We start from the raw sequence: 17,826 nt of genomic DNA, 5'->3' as shown, positions 1-17,826 counted from the left end.
GGCTAACTGAAGAGTGGACACTGGCAGAGGAGCCCTCGGAGAAGGGTGGAGCAGCTGGAAAGGAGTTATGGAGGTGAAACCAGCTACAGACATAGTTTGATAACGTCTCCTAGGGTTGTTGGGGTGGACACTCTGCTTAAGAACCTGGCTGCTGTATATTCTGGAGTCAAGTCTAAATGATTCTGGGACAACCATTTGGTATTACCTATGCTTCTCTTACTTTCTCAGTGTAATCTCACACTCCATTATACTTCTGGGTTACTTTATAACTTTATTTTTTTTTTACTTTATTTTTATTTATTTATTTTGTGAGACAGGGTCTCATTTTGTCACTCATGCTGGAGTGCAGTGGTAAGGGAACTCGGCTCACTGCAACCTCTGCCTCCTAGGCTCACGTGATTTTTGTGCCTCAGCCTCCTGAGTAGCTGGAACTACAGGTGCGTGCCACTATGCCCATCTAATTTTTTTTTTGTATTTTTAGTAAAGACAGGGTTTCACCATGTTGGCCAGGCTGGTCTCAAAATCCTGGGCTCAAGTGATCCACCTGCCTTGGCCTCCCAAAGCGCTGGGACTACAGGTGTGAGCCACCGCGCCCGGCCAATTTTTTTAAACTTATTTTTAAGAGACGAGGTCTCACTGTCACCCAGGGTAGAGTGCAGTAGTGTGAACACAGCTCACTGCAGCCTTGATCTCCTGGGCTCAAGTGATCCTCCTGCTCTGGCCTCCTGAGTAGCTGGGGCTACTGGCACGCACCACTACACCCGGCTAATTTTGTTGTTGTTGTTGTTGTTGCTGCTGTTGTTGTAGAGATGAGGTCTCACCAGGTTGCCCAGGCTGGTCTCAAACAAACTCTGGTCTCAAGCAATCCTCCTGCCTCAGCCTCCCAAAGTGCTGGGATTACAGGTGTGAGATACCGCAGATGGCCAAACTTTAAAATTTTAAAAGTACATTCTCCCATTAGATAATCAGCATCTGCTTGGCAGTGGCTCCCAACTAAAATCCTAGCTACTTGGGAGGCTGAGACGAGAGGACTGCTTCTTGTGAGGTCAGCCTGGGCAACACAGCGAGACCCCATCTCTAAAAAAAAAAAGACAGCCAGCATCTAACTCTACTAGTTTTTCACCTGGCCACCAGTCATTTTTTCAATAGTTCTCTACCTAAGGGTAAACCAACTTCTAACTTTTATACTGCAATATATATGATCTGTTTCACAGCTTTTACAATTTTTTAAAAAAAATTAATAAAAAAAATTTTTAAATTAATTTTTAAGCTGTCACCCAAGCTGGAGTGCAGTAGAGTCCAGAACTCACTACAGCCTCCAACTCCTGGGCTCAAGGGATCCTCCCACTTCAGCCTCTCTAGTAGCTAGGACTACAGGTGCACACCACACGTGACTAATTTTTAAATTTTTTGTAGCGATGGGGGTGGTCTCACTTTGTTGCCCAGGCTGGTCTCAAATTCCTGGCTTCAAGCAATCCTCCCACCTTGGCTTCCAAAGTGCTAGGATTACAGGTATGAGCCACCACACGTGGCCGACATGGTTGTTTTTGTTTTGGTTTGTTTCGTTTTCCCCATTTTAAAGAAAATCGCATGCATGGGTTTTCATGTTTGCCAAGTATTTCTGCTTCTTCTCCTTCTAGGCATGTAGGTAGGCTTGAACTTCCTGACCCCCTTGTGACTGGGTGAGGCTTTGGGACTAAGTCTAACTAATGAATCAAGATTGGATGTGATATATGTCACTTAGAGGCCAAAATGTGCCTTGCTAATATGAGACCCTCCATTAGTCTTCCTTCTGTTTTGGCAATTGGCAACATCCCAGATGGTGATTTCACATCAGTCTGGGCCCCAGAGGATGCTGAAGTGGAAACAAAAGTCTCATCCAACCTTCGATGGACATACAGTGTGAGTGAGGAATAAACCTGTTGTTTTATAGGTCACTAGGATTTTGGACTTGCTCATTCCTGTGGCATCACTTAGCCTATCCTGACTACTGCAGTGTGATTACAAATTTTTCTTGGGGAGAGAATTTAAAGTATTCATCAGATTTTTAAAGGAATCCTTGATCCAGAAAAAGGCTAGATTCACTGAACCAGAAGTATTTAAAAAAAAAAAAAAAAGAGGGTTTTTTTTTTTGAGACAGGGTCTCGCTCTGTCACCCAGGCTGGAGTGCAGTGGTATGATCTCAGCTCACTGCAACCTCCGCCTCTTGGGTTCAAACGATTCTCCTGCCGCAGCCTCCCAAGTAGCTGGAACTACAGGCGTGCACCACCACACCCAGCTAATTTTGTATTTTTAGTGGAGATGGGGTTTTGTCATGTTGGCCAGGCTGGTCTTGAACTCCTGACCTCTGGTGATCTGCCTGCCTCAGCCTCCCAAAGTGCTAGGATTACAGGTGTGAGCCACCATGCCCAGCTGCTTTTTTTTTTTTAAGGAAATATTAGGCAGGGCAGAAGGTGACTGCGAAAAGAAATTAGCCAACACAAGGTCAGGCATGGTGGCTCACACCTGTAATCCCAACACTTTGAGAGGCCAAGGCGGATGGATCACTTGAGGTCACGAGTTCGAGACCAGCCTGGCCAACACAACGAAACCCCATCTCTACTAAAAATACAAAAATTAGCCGGGCATGGTGGCACATGCCTGTAATCCCAGCTACTCAGGAGGCTGAGGCAGGAGAATCACTTGAACCGGGGAGGCAAAGATTGCAGTGAGCCAAGATTGCACCACTGCACTCTAACCTGGGCAACAGAGCGAGACTCTACTCCTGCCTCAGCCTCCTGAGTAGGTGGGATTACAGACGTGCACCACCACGCTGGGCTAAGTTTTGTATTTTTAGTAGAGACAGGCTTTCACCATGTTGGCCAGGCTGGTCTTGAACTCTTGACCTCAAGTGATCCACCCACCTCAGCCTCCCAAAGTGCTGGGATTACAGGTGTGAGCCACCACGCCTGCCTAACTTAGGAAAAATTTTAGTCTTTTAGCTAGATTTCAAAACTAAGGAAGAAAGTTCATTTTCACATTTTTTACTTTTTTTTATGGAGTGCTTCACAAATTTGCCTGCTATCCTTGGCCGGGGTCACACTAATCTCAGTATCATTCCAATTTTGGTATAGGTGCTGCTGAAGCAAGCACAAGGAAGAAAGTTTAAAAAAAAGGAAAACCCGGCCAGGCGTGGTGGCTCACACCTGTAATTCCAGCACTTTGGGAGGCCGAGGCAGGCGGATCACAAGGTCAGGAGATCCCGACCATCCTGGCTAACATGATGAAAGCCGGTCTTTACTAAAAATACAAAAAATTAGCCAGGCGAGGTGGTGGGCGCCTGTAGTCCCAGCTAGTCGGGAGGCTGAGGCAGGAGAATGGCGTGAACCCGGGAGGCGGAGCTTGCAGTGAGCCAAGATTGCGCCACTGCACTCCAGCCTGGGCGACCAGAGCGAGACTGCCTCAAAAAAAAAAAAAAAAGGAAAACCCAACAAAAGACACACCAGCGACAGAAATCCAACCCTCCTTTCCCTGACAAACACACACCTACCAAGAGACTACATTCCTCAATGACAAGTTTGAAAACTGTGAGTTCACTGTGGGGTGCATTTGTCATGCTAAGCAAAATGGAAAACATGTTTTTAAAAACAATCACAGTGCAGTGTAGGAACTGAGTCATGTGCCCCATGACTACACTACAAACCCCAAGAGTTCACTACAAACTTGGGAAAACACCACTTTTCAACCGGCAGGAAATTCCCATGAGGAGGATCAAGCATACTGTAAGTGAGCTCTCCTCCCATCCTGCATGACGGTGGGTGACTGGCTCCCCGGGCCCTTCCTTGCTCTCAGCAGGAGCTCCTGCCACTGTCACAGTGGAAAAGGCCTGAATTTGGGAAATGAAGACGTCAGAGACTTGCAACTTCATCTGAAAGCCCAGCCAACTTTCCTACAAGCATGACTGCAGACGTGGAAAAGGCAGATGGCCTGGGTTCAAAGACCAGCTTAAAAACACATATTCTAGCTTTGTGACCTTGGTCATTTTGGTTTTACTTCCCTCATCTGTAAAACAGGGAGAATAAAGCTCTCTAACTTATCGGGTCACTGTGAGGACTAAATGAGTTAATATATGTATTGTACGCCGAACTATGGCTGACATACGGTAAATTCTTAGTATGTTCATTGTTGTTGTTACAGGTTTAACCATAGACGGGAAAGGTTTCCTTTACAATTTCCTTTCAATTTCCCTTTTGACCCCCAAAAAGTATTCCATAAAGAAACACAGGGCCCGGTACGGTGGCTCATGCCTGTAATCCCAGCACTTGGGGAGGCTGAGGCAGGTGGATCACTTGAGTTCAGAATTTGGAGACCAGCCTGGCGAACACGTTGAAACCTCATCTCTACTAAAAATACAAAAATTAGCTGGGCGTGGTTGCACGCACCTATAATTCCAGCTATTTGGGAGGCTGGGGTGGGAGAATTGCTTGGACCTGGGAAGTGAGATCATGCCACTGCACTTCAGCCTGGGCAAGGGAGTGAGACGCTGTCTCAAAAAAGAAAAGAAAAAAAGAAACATGGGTTAGGAACAAGTCCATAGTCTGCTTTTAGGTTCTGTTCTTGGCAAAATTCACCGGAAATTCAGTCAACTCCTATTTACTGAGCTCTTGCTAACAACTGGTATCTTAAGACAAACCAAAAAAAAAAAAAAAAAAAAAACGAAAACAAAAAAAACAGGTAAAAAACGAAGCTTGGGCAACATGGTGAAATCTTATCTCTACAAAAAAATATAAAAATTAGCTGGACGTGGTGGCACGCACTCCTAGTCTCAGCTACTCAAGTGGCTGAGGCGGGAGGATCCCTTGAGTCCAGGAGGTTAAGGCTGCAGTGACCAAAGATCACACCACTATACTCCAGCCTAGGTGATAGAGTGAAACCTTGTGTTACACACAAAAAAAGAGGAAGGAAGGAAGGAAGTGGGAGGGGGAAGGGAGAGAGAGAGGGAGAGGGGGAGGAGGGAGGGGAAGGAGGAGGGGGAAAGGCTGGGGAAAGGGGAGGGGAAGGTGGGGGGAAGGGTACGGGAGGGTGGGCGAAAGGGTAGGGGAGGGTGGAAGGGAGGGGAAAGGAAGAGTGGAGAAGGAGGGGAGAGAGGAGGAGTGAGATGGGAGGGAGGGAAAGGAAAGAGAGAGAGAGAGAGAAAGAAAGAGAGAGAGAGAATGAAAAATGAAAAACAAGTTGGGCAGCATTGACAGGATTTGCTAATAATAGCCTGTTTCGTGTCACCTCAGGGAAATTCCACTGTCCAGAAACATACCCCTCTCCCTCCTAAAGCCCAAACCAGGGGAAACTGATGCCTGGGTGAAATTCTCCCAAATGATCTCAAGGGCAGAAATTCCCAACTTTGATCTCTCCCTAGAAAATGTAGCTTGCTGAGTGGAGAGAGCCCCGGGATGAGAACTGGGAGGAGTGGCTTTGGGGTTTGGGCCACTGGACATCTTATCTCCTCCCTACTGGATTACCTTCTTAAGGTAAGAATTCTGTCTCTCCACTTTCCAGCCCAGAGGAGGTCACAGCATCAACTACGAACTTGTTACAATTGCACATTCTCAGGTTTTTTAATTCTCAGTTTTGAATCAAAAGCTCTGGGAGTAGGGCCCAGAAGAGTGTGTTTTCAGTAGCCCTTAAGGAAATTCTGATGCCAGCCGAAGTTCAAGAGCACTGGAATAAGGGTTTGTTGAATGAATAACTGATGGAATGATGAACTAAAGTACACGTGCCATAACAATGCATGGAGACAATACTAGCAATGATCAGGTCCTTATAGCCTCAACTACTGCCCCTATAAAATAGGATCTTCCGTTCTCATCACATGCAGGCTTAGGTTATGAAAAATTAGAGACATGTGGGAAAGGTTGCCGGCCAGAGCTCAGTCTACGTGTGCTTGTATGTCTGTGTAAACCACGTGTGTATGTGTGTAAGTACGTGTGTGAGAATTAAGAATTTTCCTCAGCACACAGGAAAATTCAGTTTAGTAGAGGTAAAGGGTGAGTAGAAATGGCATTTTTTCCCTGAGGCCTTTCCTGTAGGCAACTATAGTTAAGGAGTTGCCCTGTCTAATGAAAACTCTGCCAAAGGATTTCCTGGCTGAGGATTTTTCTTTCCAAAGGAAGGTGGGAAGGAAATCAGCCCAAAGCCCAAGACTTTCACACTTCAGGCAAAGTTGAGAGGTAGTTAGAGGCAACAGGGTTGAAAGCAACAAAAAGTGCCGTTTTGATGAGAACTTCAGGTGTTTGTTCCAACATCAACCTCCCTCCCATACATGCCAGGCAGAGGCCATGACCTCAATAAAGAGGGATATTGGAGGACTTCTGAGAGCGGCGTTTTGCTTTTGTGCCTCCCATGCCTCCAGAACATAGAAAACACGTGCCAGCTCGTATAACAGGGCACCTTTTCTCTCCGTCTAGACACTGCTCTCTGCCGGGACTCCTCCTTTCCCAAATGCCCATAGCTGGAGAGACACTTAGCCATTCATGCAGCTCTTTCTCTGACCTTCTTTAAGCCCTTGGGGTGAGGCACCTGCTTTCCCAGACTACCTCCTTGCCCTCTGGGTCTCCCTGTCCCTGCCACTCCACCCCCTGGCCCTGGCTTTGGTGACCCAATTCCAGTGGCTCCTGTGTCGACTCTGCCAAAAGCCCAGGAGGCTCTGTCAATCTGAGATGGGGCCATGAGCAACTTCGTTCCTTTTCGCAACTGATGCCGCCTGGCCAGGCCCCAGAGAAACAAACTGCAGCTCTGTGGCTTTTTGGCAGCCCAGCTTCGACTTTTGTTTTAACAAAGGGTGGGAAGGAGAATTTGAACCCTGTGGTTATCTGCATTTTAAAACATTTAAACAGAGTCTGTCTACCTGCTTGGCACTGTGTGTCCTCTAGTAAGTTTCTCAGCCCCACCCCTTCTAAAATAGCAACAATGACTGTGCCCTCCTTCTTTGCTGCTTATATATCTGCAGGTCTGGTGGGGACATCTTGAGCCCTGTGCTCTCCTGCACTGGACTGCTCCTGGAATTCCTCAGAAAGGCAGATGAGCCCGTCCTCAGTTCGCAAAAGGGAAGGGCAAGGGTGAGGGAGAGGTCTTGTTTGGAGGAACCACTCCTGTTGGCTACAAATACAACTGCATTTCAGAGGGAAAGACCTTCCAGCCAAGAGTCTAATTTCCTCTCTGGCCCAAACAATAGTCCTTCTGGCTGCCTTCTTGCCATATCACTGACACGGGGGTTGGCAGGGGGATGAGGAAGGGGAAAGGGGCAGATAGAACGGTGGGGGCAAGGGCATAGTTTGACAAACCCAAAGTCTGTTTCCAAATGGAGGCAGTGATGAGGGCTTAGAATCATCTGGGGAAACCATTCTGCAGTCTCCTTTCTCAAGAGACAATTGTAAGAACTACTGCGATGTCGGTCACCTGGGGCCTCCCTGTCCTAAGGACCACCCCCGCCCAACACCCTCTCATTCTTTGTCCAGCATCCTACACTGTCTCATCTGAGTTCCAGGAAGGTCAGAGTACAAAGAGTGCCAGTTTAAACAACCCTGGGCCACTCCCTGAAGACCCTAACAACATCACCACTGTCGTGCAAGTTGAAGAAGCAAGTGGTTCTGGCCTCGGTCAAACCAGTGGCAAGACAAGGACGGTTTCCACATGGCAATTTTTTTTTTTTAGATGGAGTCTCGCTCTGTTGCCCAGGCTGGAGTGCAGTGGTGCAACCTTGGCTCACCACAACCTCTGCCTCCTGGGTTCAAGTGATTCTCCTGCCTCAGCCTCCTGAGTAGCTGGGACTACAGGCGCCCGCCACCATGCCCAGCTAATTTTTGTATTTTTAGTAGAGAGGGGGTTTCACCATGTTGGCCAGGCTGGTATTGAACTCTTGGGCTCAAAGTTGCCTTGGCCTCCCTGGGTGCTGGGATTATAAGCGTGAGCCACTGTGCCTGGCCTCCACATGGCATTCAGCCGACAGTGAAAGGTTAGGTACACTGGAGAATCCTCCAGGAGCTTCCATGTGAGAACTGGGTAAGAAATAAAAGGAGCTGAGCCTCAAGACTCCCTCTCTCCAGAAGGTCCTATATAGGCAGGGACCTAGGGAAAGACTGTTCCTTTCCGAAGGACCCTCAGAAACAGACGGACTCCATGAGGTTCCATGGGAAATTCTGGAAGCCCCTTGGTCCTTACAAAAAAATGGCACAGTGACCATATAGAGTGGCCTGGCATTCGCAGTAGCTTGGCTCGCAACCTCTCTCTGCAAAAACAGCAAGCAGCCGGGTGCGGTGGCTCACGCCTCTAATCCCAGCACTTTGGGAGGCCGAGGCGGGCGGATCGCGAGGTCAACAGATTGAGACCATCCTGGCCAACATGGTGAAACTCCATCTCTACAAAATTAGCTGGGCATGGTGGCGCACACCTGTAATACCAGCTACTCAGGAGGCTGAGGCAGGAGAATCACTTGAACTCAGGAGGCAGAGGTTGCAGTGAGCTGAGATCACGCCACTGCACTGCAGCCTGGTGACAATGAGACTCCGTCAAAAAAAAAAAAAAAAAAAAGGCAAACCAGGGCTTCTGGGCTGGCCCAAGGATGGACCTAAGCTGTTGTCGGCTCAGCACACAATGGAGGGGGCATCCAGGAAAACCCCAGGCAAGAGCTTCTGCAGCAGACCTTGCTGAAACCATATTCTCTAGTCTTCAGCTAACAAAGTCCAAAGAGCACCAGAACTCTCTTCCTCTACAAAGGAAGCACGCCTGGAACCCATAAACAGATTCCACTCACCAACACTGTCCCGAAAAGGGCTACAGAGGCCGTAATTGGGATGCTGGGATACTGAGAGACACCCGAGCAAGGACTTACACCAGAGTTCATAGTAGTAGTTGCAGCACTGAGACTGTCCACAGCAGTGTCCTGTGTCACAGATGTAGCTTTGATTGTTGGTACCCACACAGGCTTCCTTATCCTAAAAAATTTAAAAAGCATGTTAGCATATTAAATGACAGTTTTTCAACACTTTCCTTCTCATCACTGTCCTCCTGGTTGTCTATTCACCTGCCCACAAAACAGTCTGTATCAATGTTTATTCCATTACGAAAAACAACTTTGGCTGGCATTACAGGCGCGGTGGCTCACACCTGTAATGCCAGCACTTTGGGAGGCCGAGGCAGGCAGCTCGCAAGGTCAGGAGTTCGAGACCAGCCTGACCAACATGATGAAGTCCCGTCTCTACTAAAAATACAAAAATTAGCCAGACATGGTGACACATGCCTGTAATCCCAGCTACTCAGGAGGCTGAGTCAGGAGAATCGCTTGAACTGGGGAGGCAAAGATTGCAGTGAGCCGAGATTGTGCCACTGCACTCCAGCCTGGGCGACAGAGCGAGACTCCGTCTCAAAACAAAACTTTAAAAGATTTACACAACAACAAAAGAGTTTTGGAAAAAAATATGCTTTATTAAAGAGGAGAGGAGATTCAGGACACAAAAGCAATTGGCAGAGTAAGTTTTCCTCAGACAGGACAGGAAAGGGCTGCCTCACTTTCTTTATGTCCAAGTAGAAACATTTCATGTTCTGGTGCTAACCTCAGCCAGTAGGAGAGTGATGATTCTCTGGTAATTAGCAGTATGTTTTATTTATTTATTTATTTATTTTTTTTTGAGACGGAGTCTCGCTCTGTCGCCCAGGCTGGAGTGCAGTGGCGCGATCTCCGCTCACTGCAAGCTCTGCCTCCCGGGTTCACGCCATTCTCCTGCCTCAGCCTCCCGAGTAGCTGGGACTACAGGCGCCCACAACCGCGCCCGGCTAATTTTTTGTATTTTTAGTAGAGACGGGGTTTCACCGTGGTCTCGATCTCCTGACCTTGTGATCCGCCCGCCTCGGCCTCCCAAAGTGCTGGGATTACAGGCGTGAGCCACCGCGCCCGGCTGCAGTATGTTTTAAATAAAACCGGCTTTTCTGTGAAACTTCCTGGAATAATTAATGCGGTATGTATTCTAGGATTAGCATCTGCTCAGTTATCCCATTCTCCTTTTTAAAACACTTGCTCTCCAAGGTTAATTCACAGTGTGATCCTAAAGAGGGCAACAACAACAAAAATCCACAACTGAAATTCTTCACTTTTCAATAAAGGGCCAAACTGCTTAGACAACACAGTCCAATTTCAATCTGCTAGATCATTTTTGCTTATTGAATAAGAATCCTGACTGGATCCAGGATTCATACTGTCCCTTGTTAGGGACACTCAAAGGGCACTGCTGAGTGGCCATCTAGCAGTCTGCCAAATTCTGTCCACAGCACTGGTGGATGAGGATGGAAACATTTAAAAAAATGTTTCACATGTAAGATATAAAATATCTCCCAGACCAGCGTTAACCTTAGCCCAAAATGTACTTGGGACCACTATGCGGATGATGAAACCTGTAAGGCATCTGCTATACGTGGCCTTCAACATTTCTTCATCCTAAACAGTAACACAGTCACTTACTGGACGCGGTCTTTGTGCCAAGCATTGTGTTGGGTTCAAGGGATACAAAGATGAATAAGACATTGTCCTTATCTCCAAGAAGCTCAGAGTTAAGAAGGAAAAAAGCCCTGCTCAGCAAAGAAACTAAAGCCACAGTATTTGCAGCGACTCAGGCTGGCCCTGCCCACAGTGCACATCCGGAGGACAGCTGCCAGGGGAAACTGGAGTCACATGGTCGGCTCCTCCTCTCTGGGCCATGCTTTACTACACTGTCTACTTGGCCAAGGGTATACACCAAGCACTCCAGGGACTGTCTACAGGGCTAGAGGCTGGGCAGAAACAGGACTGGCACCTGAAGCCACAGAGAGACAATAAGAGAAAGCATAGGGCTGAAAACCCAGTCCCCCGGCTTAGTGCACATTTCCACCATAAATCTTTAGGTGTTTCTTGGTCTCAAAAGCTTTACATTCTGATATAAGAGTTTAGAAAGAAGGAAACGTGGCATTTACAAACCCTGAGAATGAGGCCCTCATAACACTGCACGCAGAGTTCTTTCCATGTGCTCCTTCTCCCCTCCACAACCACCCTCCCACATCCAGCATAAGCAAAATGAGACACTGGCTATCAAGTTGGATTTCTCATACCATCTCCTTAATCCTGTACTAAAAGTGAAAAACAGAATGATTTCTACTGGCCGTGTATGCCACTCACACCATCGTAGTTGAAAAACCATTAAGTTGAACCATCACAAGTTGTGGACCATCTAAGTATCTTGTCCCCTATACTCCTTCCTCCCTCCGTTTTCACCATCCCACCAGCCCACCACAAGCAAAATGATACACTGGCTATCTAGTCAACTTCTCCTCTGAAGCCCGGTACATGTGGAAAAAACAGATCTATGCTTGCTACTTTGGCCAGAACACACACTCTTTGACTTCAGAGCAAAACACGCCTTTCATAAAAACATCAGAAAGTTTCTCCCAAGTTTACCAGGCCCTATGAATGCCATTCTTCTGGCACTGGCTTGAAAGAGCACAGTTCAAAGTGTCCACATAGCTTCTAAAAGAGGCAGTGGTGCCTACACTTGGCACAAGAAAGAATCCAATGACACCTTCTGTCTCAGGAAAATTCACCAGAGGCGACCCAGGCTCGGAACACAGGGCTGCCAACTGGTCCTAAGTGAGACATACAGTGGAATGCATTTGAAATGTAAACAAGTGGCATCCTCATGACCTACTGGTGTCAGTCAACTTTTCTCTCAGATCTTCTGTGCACCGAGGCAGGGGGCCTGGAATAAACAAGACCCCACTCTGCTTCACCGTTCTGCCTCTGCTTTCCCAGGGAGAGCAGCAGAGTGGAAGCATCATTGAATCCAGTGTTCCTCAGAAACTTTTTAACCCAGTACAGAAGTGCCTTGGCTTACGATGGGGTTATGTCCTGGTAAACCCATCATAAATTGAAATATCGTCAGTCAAAAATGCATTTATCACACTTAACCTACTGAACAGCATAGCTTAGCCTAGCTTACCTTAAACATGCTCAGAACTTACATCAGCCTACGGTTTGGTAAAATCCTCTAACACAAATTATTTTACAATAAAGTATTGAGTATCTCATGTCATCTACTTAATACTGTATTAAAAGTGAAAAACAAATGATTTCTACTGGCTGCGTATGTCATTTGCACCATCATAAAGTTGAAAAATCATTAAGTTGAAACATCACAAGATGTGGACATCTATTTATCTAGTCCCCTGTGGTCCTTCTCCCTCCTCCAAATACAGAGTCCCTGAGCTGCCTGGGATGGTCTTGGTTATGGGAACTGTCATTTTCTGCTGCAGGGGGACAAAAGAAGGTGGATCTCTAGCAAGGAAGAAGTGAAGGAGGATTTGGGAGATAGTCAGGTATGAGTGCCGAAGTGAGTTCCTTCAGAGAGACCTGCTGGTGTCAGTCAATAGTGGTGTGGAAAACCCAGGAGCCTTGGGTTTGGCCCCAGCTCTCCCCGCCCCCCTACTTTTTTTTTTTTTTTTTTTTTTCACTCAGAGTCTAACTGTCGCCCAGGCTGGAGTAGAGTGGCGTGATCACGGCTCCCTGCAGCCTCGACCTCCAGGCTCAACTGATCTGATCCTCCTGCCTCAGCCTCCTGAGTAGCTGGGACTACATGTGCATGCCACCACATCCGTCTAATTTTTGTAGACCCCAGCTCTATCACTACACAGAAATGGACTTTGGGCAAGTTACTCAATGGCCCTAGGTCTGGTTAAGACCACCGCTAATGTCTCCTTAAATTTTTTTTGGGGGGTGGGGAAGGATGGACTCTCTGTCGCCCAGGCTGGTGTGCAGTGGCATGATTTTGACACACTGCAACCTCCGCCTCCTGGGTTCAAGTGATTCTCCTGCCTCAGCCTCCCAAGTTGCTGGGATTATAGGCGTGAGCCACCACGCCTTAAAGACAACTTAAGGCCAGGCGTGGTGGCTCACGCCTGTAATCCCAGCACTTTGGGAGGCCGAGATGGGCAGATCACGAGGTCAGGAGATCGAGACCATCCTGGCTAACACGGTGAAACCCTGTCTCTACTAAAAAAATACAAAAAAACTAGCCAGGCGAGGTGGCGGGCGCCTGTAGTCCCAGCTACTTGGGAGGCTGAGGCAGGAGAATGGCGTAAACCCAGGAGGTGGAGCTTGCAGTGAGCTGAGATCCGGCCACTGCACTCCTGCCTGGGCGACAGAGCAAGACTCCGTCTCAAAAAAAAAAAAAAAAGACAACTTAAAGTTGTCTCCTTCAACTTTAAGGTTTTATTATTCTCCACATCCCCTGTCCACTCTGACCTAGCAGCCTCAAGCCAATGCAAGATATCATGAAATCTATGTCTCCTCTCATGCAAACCCACAGCAAAGAACAGTGGTGTGGAAATGCTGCCTGTGCTCTTCCACCCCTCCTTATATGAGGAGCCTAATCATTGCACACCTAGGACTCAAACACCTCCAGGTGGCTCAAGATCTACACAAAGCCTAAGTAGTTAAGAATTCGCTGGTGCCAGGTGTGGTGGGTCATGCCTATAATTTCAGCACTTTGGGAGGCCAAGGTGGGCAGATTATTGGAGCCTAGGAGTTTGAGACTAGCCTGGACAACATGGCAAAACCCCGTCTCAACCAAAAATAACAATAAAATTAGCTGGGTGTGATGTTGCACACCTGTAGTCCCAGCTACTTGGGAGGTTGAGGTGGGAGGACTGCTTGAGCCCAGAAGGTTAAGGCTGCAGTGAGCCATGATTACACCACTGCACATTAGCCTGGGTGACAGAGTCAGACCCTGTCTCAAAAAAAAAAAAAAACAAAAAGAGTTAGCTGGATCTGGGTTCAAAGCCCAGCTCTTACAGTAGGGCTATTAACCGTGTGACCTTGGGCTACCTAACTTCTCTGAGCTCCTACTATCAACATTATTCTGTGAGCCACTATTGCTGGGCATGAAAGACCATCCAAACAGTACTTTGCCTTCACTCAGAATTGTTTCAGAACAGCCAAGTTCTCTGTGGCAATGTGGGCTGCTCCAGACCCATGAAGAAGAAAAGAAAAAGGAACTGGAAAGAATGCAATGGAAAGGTCAAATATGAAAAATTCTCAGCACGCTTTATGATTATCCTATGCTTTTACAATTTATGTATTTATTGGAGACAAGGTCTTGCTCTGTTGTCCAGGCTAGAGTGCAGTGGCACGACTGTAGCTCACTGTGGCCTCAAACTCCTGGGCTCACGTGATCCTCCTGCCTCAGCCTCCCGAGTAGCTAGGACTACAGGCATGTGCCACCACATCTGGCTTTTTTATTTTTACTTTTTTGGTAGAGGCAGGGCCTCGCTATGTTGCTCAGGCTGATCTCGAACTCCTGGTCTTAAGCAATCATCCCACCTTGGCCTCCCAAAGTGCGGCAATTACAGGCATGAGCCACCACACCTAGCTTATGCTTTTCTTCCAAGCATCTTCAAAGCACATTACACATTATTATATTGTTTAGGTCATCCTCACAAAACTTGCAGTCTAATGAAAGATGGTAAAATAATTACGCAGATAAAATTGTGACTACAATAAATGTTAGGAAGGAAAAGTACAGATTAGGTGACAGTGCGTAAAAGATAAGACCTAGGAACTCGTCAAGAAAGTCCAGAACAGCTTCTGGGAGGAAGGTAAGCTTGAACTGAGATTGACAGTATGGTTAGAAAGTAGTAACTAGTGGGCGCAGTGGCTCACATCTGTAATTCCAGAAATTTGGGAAGCCAAGGCGGGCGAATCACCTGAGGTCGGGAGTTTGAGACCAGCCTGACCAACATGGAGAAACCCCGTCTCTACTAAAGATACAAAAATTACCCGGGTGTGGTGCCACATGCCTGTAATCCCAGCTACTTGGGAGCCTGAGGCAGGAGAATCACTTGAACCTGGGAGGCGGAGGTTGCGGTGAGCTGTGATAGTGCCATTGCACTGCAGCCTGGGCAACAAGAGTGAAAGTCCATCTCAAAAAAAAAAAAAAAAAAAAAAAAAAAAGAGAGAAGAAAAAAAAAGAAAGAAACTAGGAAGAGGACAGAGAAGAACATCACAGGCAAAGAAAATGCTACAAGCAAAGGCCTTTAGCTAGAAGGAGATGGTAGAAGAAGTAGATAGGGAAGTTAGGTAGGTGTGGACCACTCTATACAGGGAGGTGACAAGATCATACTTGCATTTTAAAGATGTCATCTTCCTGGCAATGTTTTCATTTGCACAAAACTCCCCGGCTAAAACAAAACCCCAGAAAGCTAGAAATGTACAACTTGTCAAAAAGGAACTTTGGTGCATAATGAATGCTCTTACGCTGAGGTCTTTCACCTCGGGAGTGACCCTGGTAGTGACTACTAGGAGCCCCATCTGTTACAGGTATGTGCCTTCAGCCCCAGTGCCACAGTGACCAGCTCTGAGAGACAAGGCACACATGGTTACCAAACAGAAAACAAAGTCACAAAGAAGAGACAAGCAAGACCAACATCAAACTGGAAAAAACATTTTTACAATGGAAAGGATAAACAGTATGCCTTTTGCACATATGCAAAAAATTATCTCCTCTCTTTGGTGGCAGTATAAACTGTGGGACTAACAACATTTTCCTCAACAGTTTCCACATCTTACAGTTGCTATTCTTAGCTGAGCCACTGTAAAGGTCAATTTAATCAGCGTAAAAACTTTCTAAGTGCCAGCATAAAAAGACACACTGGGCAGTAATGTTTCCCCAGGCATGGTTTTAATCTGCCACTTTATGGGTCTGGAAAACTCTGCTAGCAACTGGCTTAATGGCAACAGCGTCATGTCCTTAGGAAAACATTTTAAAGTTTAAGAGTGAAAAATAAGAAAATTGAAGTCCTTCCTGGGACGCTAAAGCACAGGACACCAAATATCTTGGCTGCTGGATATGAATTAATTTGGAGCATCACCTCTGGCTTTCCCTGCAGGAAGAACTAAATCTTTTTTTGTTTGTTTGTTTAAATAGAGACGGTCTCCTTACTTTGCCCAGGCTGGTCTTGAACTCCTGGGCTCAAGGGATCCTCCCACCTCAGCCTCCCAAAGTGCTGGGATTACAGGTGTGAGCCACCATGCCTGGCCAAGAACTAATTCCTAATGGAAATGTTCAGTTCTCCAAATCATTTAACACGTACGTATTGACCCCCTTCCCCCAACCATGTGCCAGGCACTATGCGGGATGCTACAGCTATAGCAATGAACAAGATATTCGGGGGGTGGGAGAGGACAGCTTCTGCTTCTGGCAATATAGCTGGGTAGGTAACTAAAAATTCTTCTGCTATAAAACCCTGGCTATACAACAATCCCTTCTAATTATAAAGCTGAACTCGCAAGAAAGCAAGCAGGATCACCCGGGACCAAAAATGATAGCGGGAACTAGAGACCACAGTAGTAAAAGTAAATGAGATCAGGCCTTTCCAGTTGACCTAGAAAGTAGGGTAGTTTGTTGATCTTGGGCCCACCTAAAACAGGCAATTGGAACTGAGAACCAATACAAAGCTGGGGCCCTCAGAGGGGGAGAACAGATTAGAAAAAACATTAGCCCACTGGCACATAGTGACAATAAAAAGCCCTAAAGTGGGAGGAAAACAGCATCTCCTCTAATAATGTGTGATCACAGATTATTTCAGATTTGAATTGTATTACTACATGGTCTGAAGATCCCCAAGCCAAAAATTTAACACAAAAAGTAGTCCCAGGCTGGCAATAACCCTGCAACATCTGGCAGAAATACAGAACTCTGAAGAGATCTACCCTTAGCCACGGCACAAAGGATTCCTACAAATAAAGTTCTGTTGGCCGGGCACGGTGGCTCATGCCTGTAATCCCAGCACTTTGGGTGGTTGAGGCGGGCAGATCATAAGGTCAGGAGTTCGAGACCAGCCTGGCCAACATAATGAAACCCTGTCTCTAATAAAAATACAAAAAAATTAGCCAGGCATGGTGGCGGGCGCCTGTAATCCCAGCTACTCCGGAGGCTGAGGCAGGAGAATTGCTTGAACCCGGAAGGCAGAGGTTGCAGTGAGCCGAGATTGTGCCATTGCACTCCAGCCTGGGTAACAATGAGAGACTCTGTCTCAAAAAAAAATTAATAAAAATAAAATAAATAAATAAAGCTCACAATCCAAGATATAAAAATGTATGCAAAACTACTTTGGGAGGCCGAGGCAAGCGGATCACAAGGTCAGGAGATCGAGACCATCCTGGCTAACATGGTGAAACCCCATCTCTACTAAAAATATAAAAAATTAGCCAGGCGTGGTGGCAGGCACCTGTAGTCCCAGCTACTCAGGAGGCTGAGGCAGGAGAATGGTGTGAACCCGGGAGGCAGAGCTTGCAGTGAGCCAAGATAGCACCACTGCACTCCAGCCTGGGCGACAGAGCGAGACTCATCTCAAAAAAAATATATATATATACACTCACATATATATATACACAAAACTAATCCATTACAAACAAGACAAATCCAACAAATAGCAGGATAAGACCCCCTGAAAAAAAACTCCCTAAGATACAAGCATATTTCAAATGATTAAAGCCAAAAAGAAAGAATTAAAAACACAAGAAAAGAACATTACCAAACAAGAGATAGTAACAGGCAGATAAAACTTGTAGAAAAATAGTTATTGAAATAAAAAACTCAACAGATGGGTCACAAAGAGAGGAGACCAAGTTAAAGAGGAAATTGATAAACTAGAGAATAGATCTGAGAAAATTAACCATCAAAGTGCTTCTACAAGAGAAAACATGGAAATGAAAAATGAGAAAGAAGCTTGGGAAGAAAAGAATGGAGGTGAGGAAATATTTAAAGGGATAACCAA

The 17,826-nt window shown here is 46.5% G+C and overlaps 1 protein-coding gene and 2 long non-coding RNA genes across 7 annotated transcripts in view; 1 reads left to right on the top strand and 2 right to left on the bottom strand.

The window, feature by feature from the left end:
- The window catches only part of WBP1L (WW domain binding protein 1 like), a 78,319-nt gene that overhangs the window by 9,840 nt on the left and 50,653 nt on the right, over positions 1 to 17,826 (bottom strand). For 4 of the 5 annotated variants that reach the window (NM_001194587.3, XM_077945394.1, XM_001113270.5 and 1 more), the window contains 1 exon segment: positions 8,864 to 8,966. In NM_001194587.3, coding sequence (NP_001181516.1) covers positions 8,864 to 8,966 — 103 coding nt within the window. 5 annotated transcript variants of the gene reach the window in all.
- Positions 269 to 7,776, top strand: LOC144331325 (uncharacterized). The gene is made up of 2 exons (XR_013398378.1): positions 269 to 421; positions 6,026 to 7,776. It is a non-coding gene; the product is annotated as an uncharacterized LOC144331325 (long non-coding RNA).
- LOC144331312 (uncharacterized) lies at positions 7,308 to 8,563 on the bottom strand. Its single transcript, XR_013398363.1, has 2 exons — positions 8,423 to 8,563; positions 7,308 to 7,828 (listed from the first exon to the last, which is right to left on the bottom strand). It is a non-coding gene; the product is annotated as an uncharacterized LOC144331312 (long non-coding RNA).

The sequence above is a fragment of the Macaca mulatta genome, chromosome 9 (assembly GCF_049350105.2).
Source record: "Macaca mulatta isolate MMU2019108-1 chromosome 9, T2T-MMU8v2.0, whole genome shotgun sequence".
In the NCBI taxonomy this organism is placed as follows: domain Eukaryota; kingdom Metazoa; phylum Chordata; class Mammalia; order Primates; family Cercopithecidae; genus Macaca; species Macaca mulatta.
The sequence above is the reverse complement of the archived record's forward strand: the minus strand, read 5'-3'. Positions and strand labels throughout refer to the sequence as shown.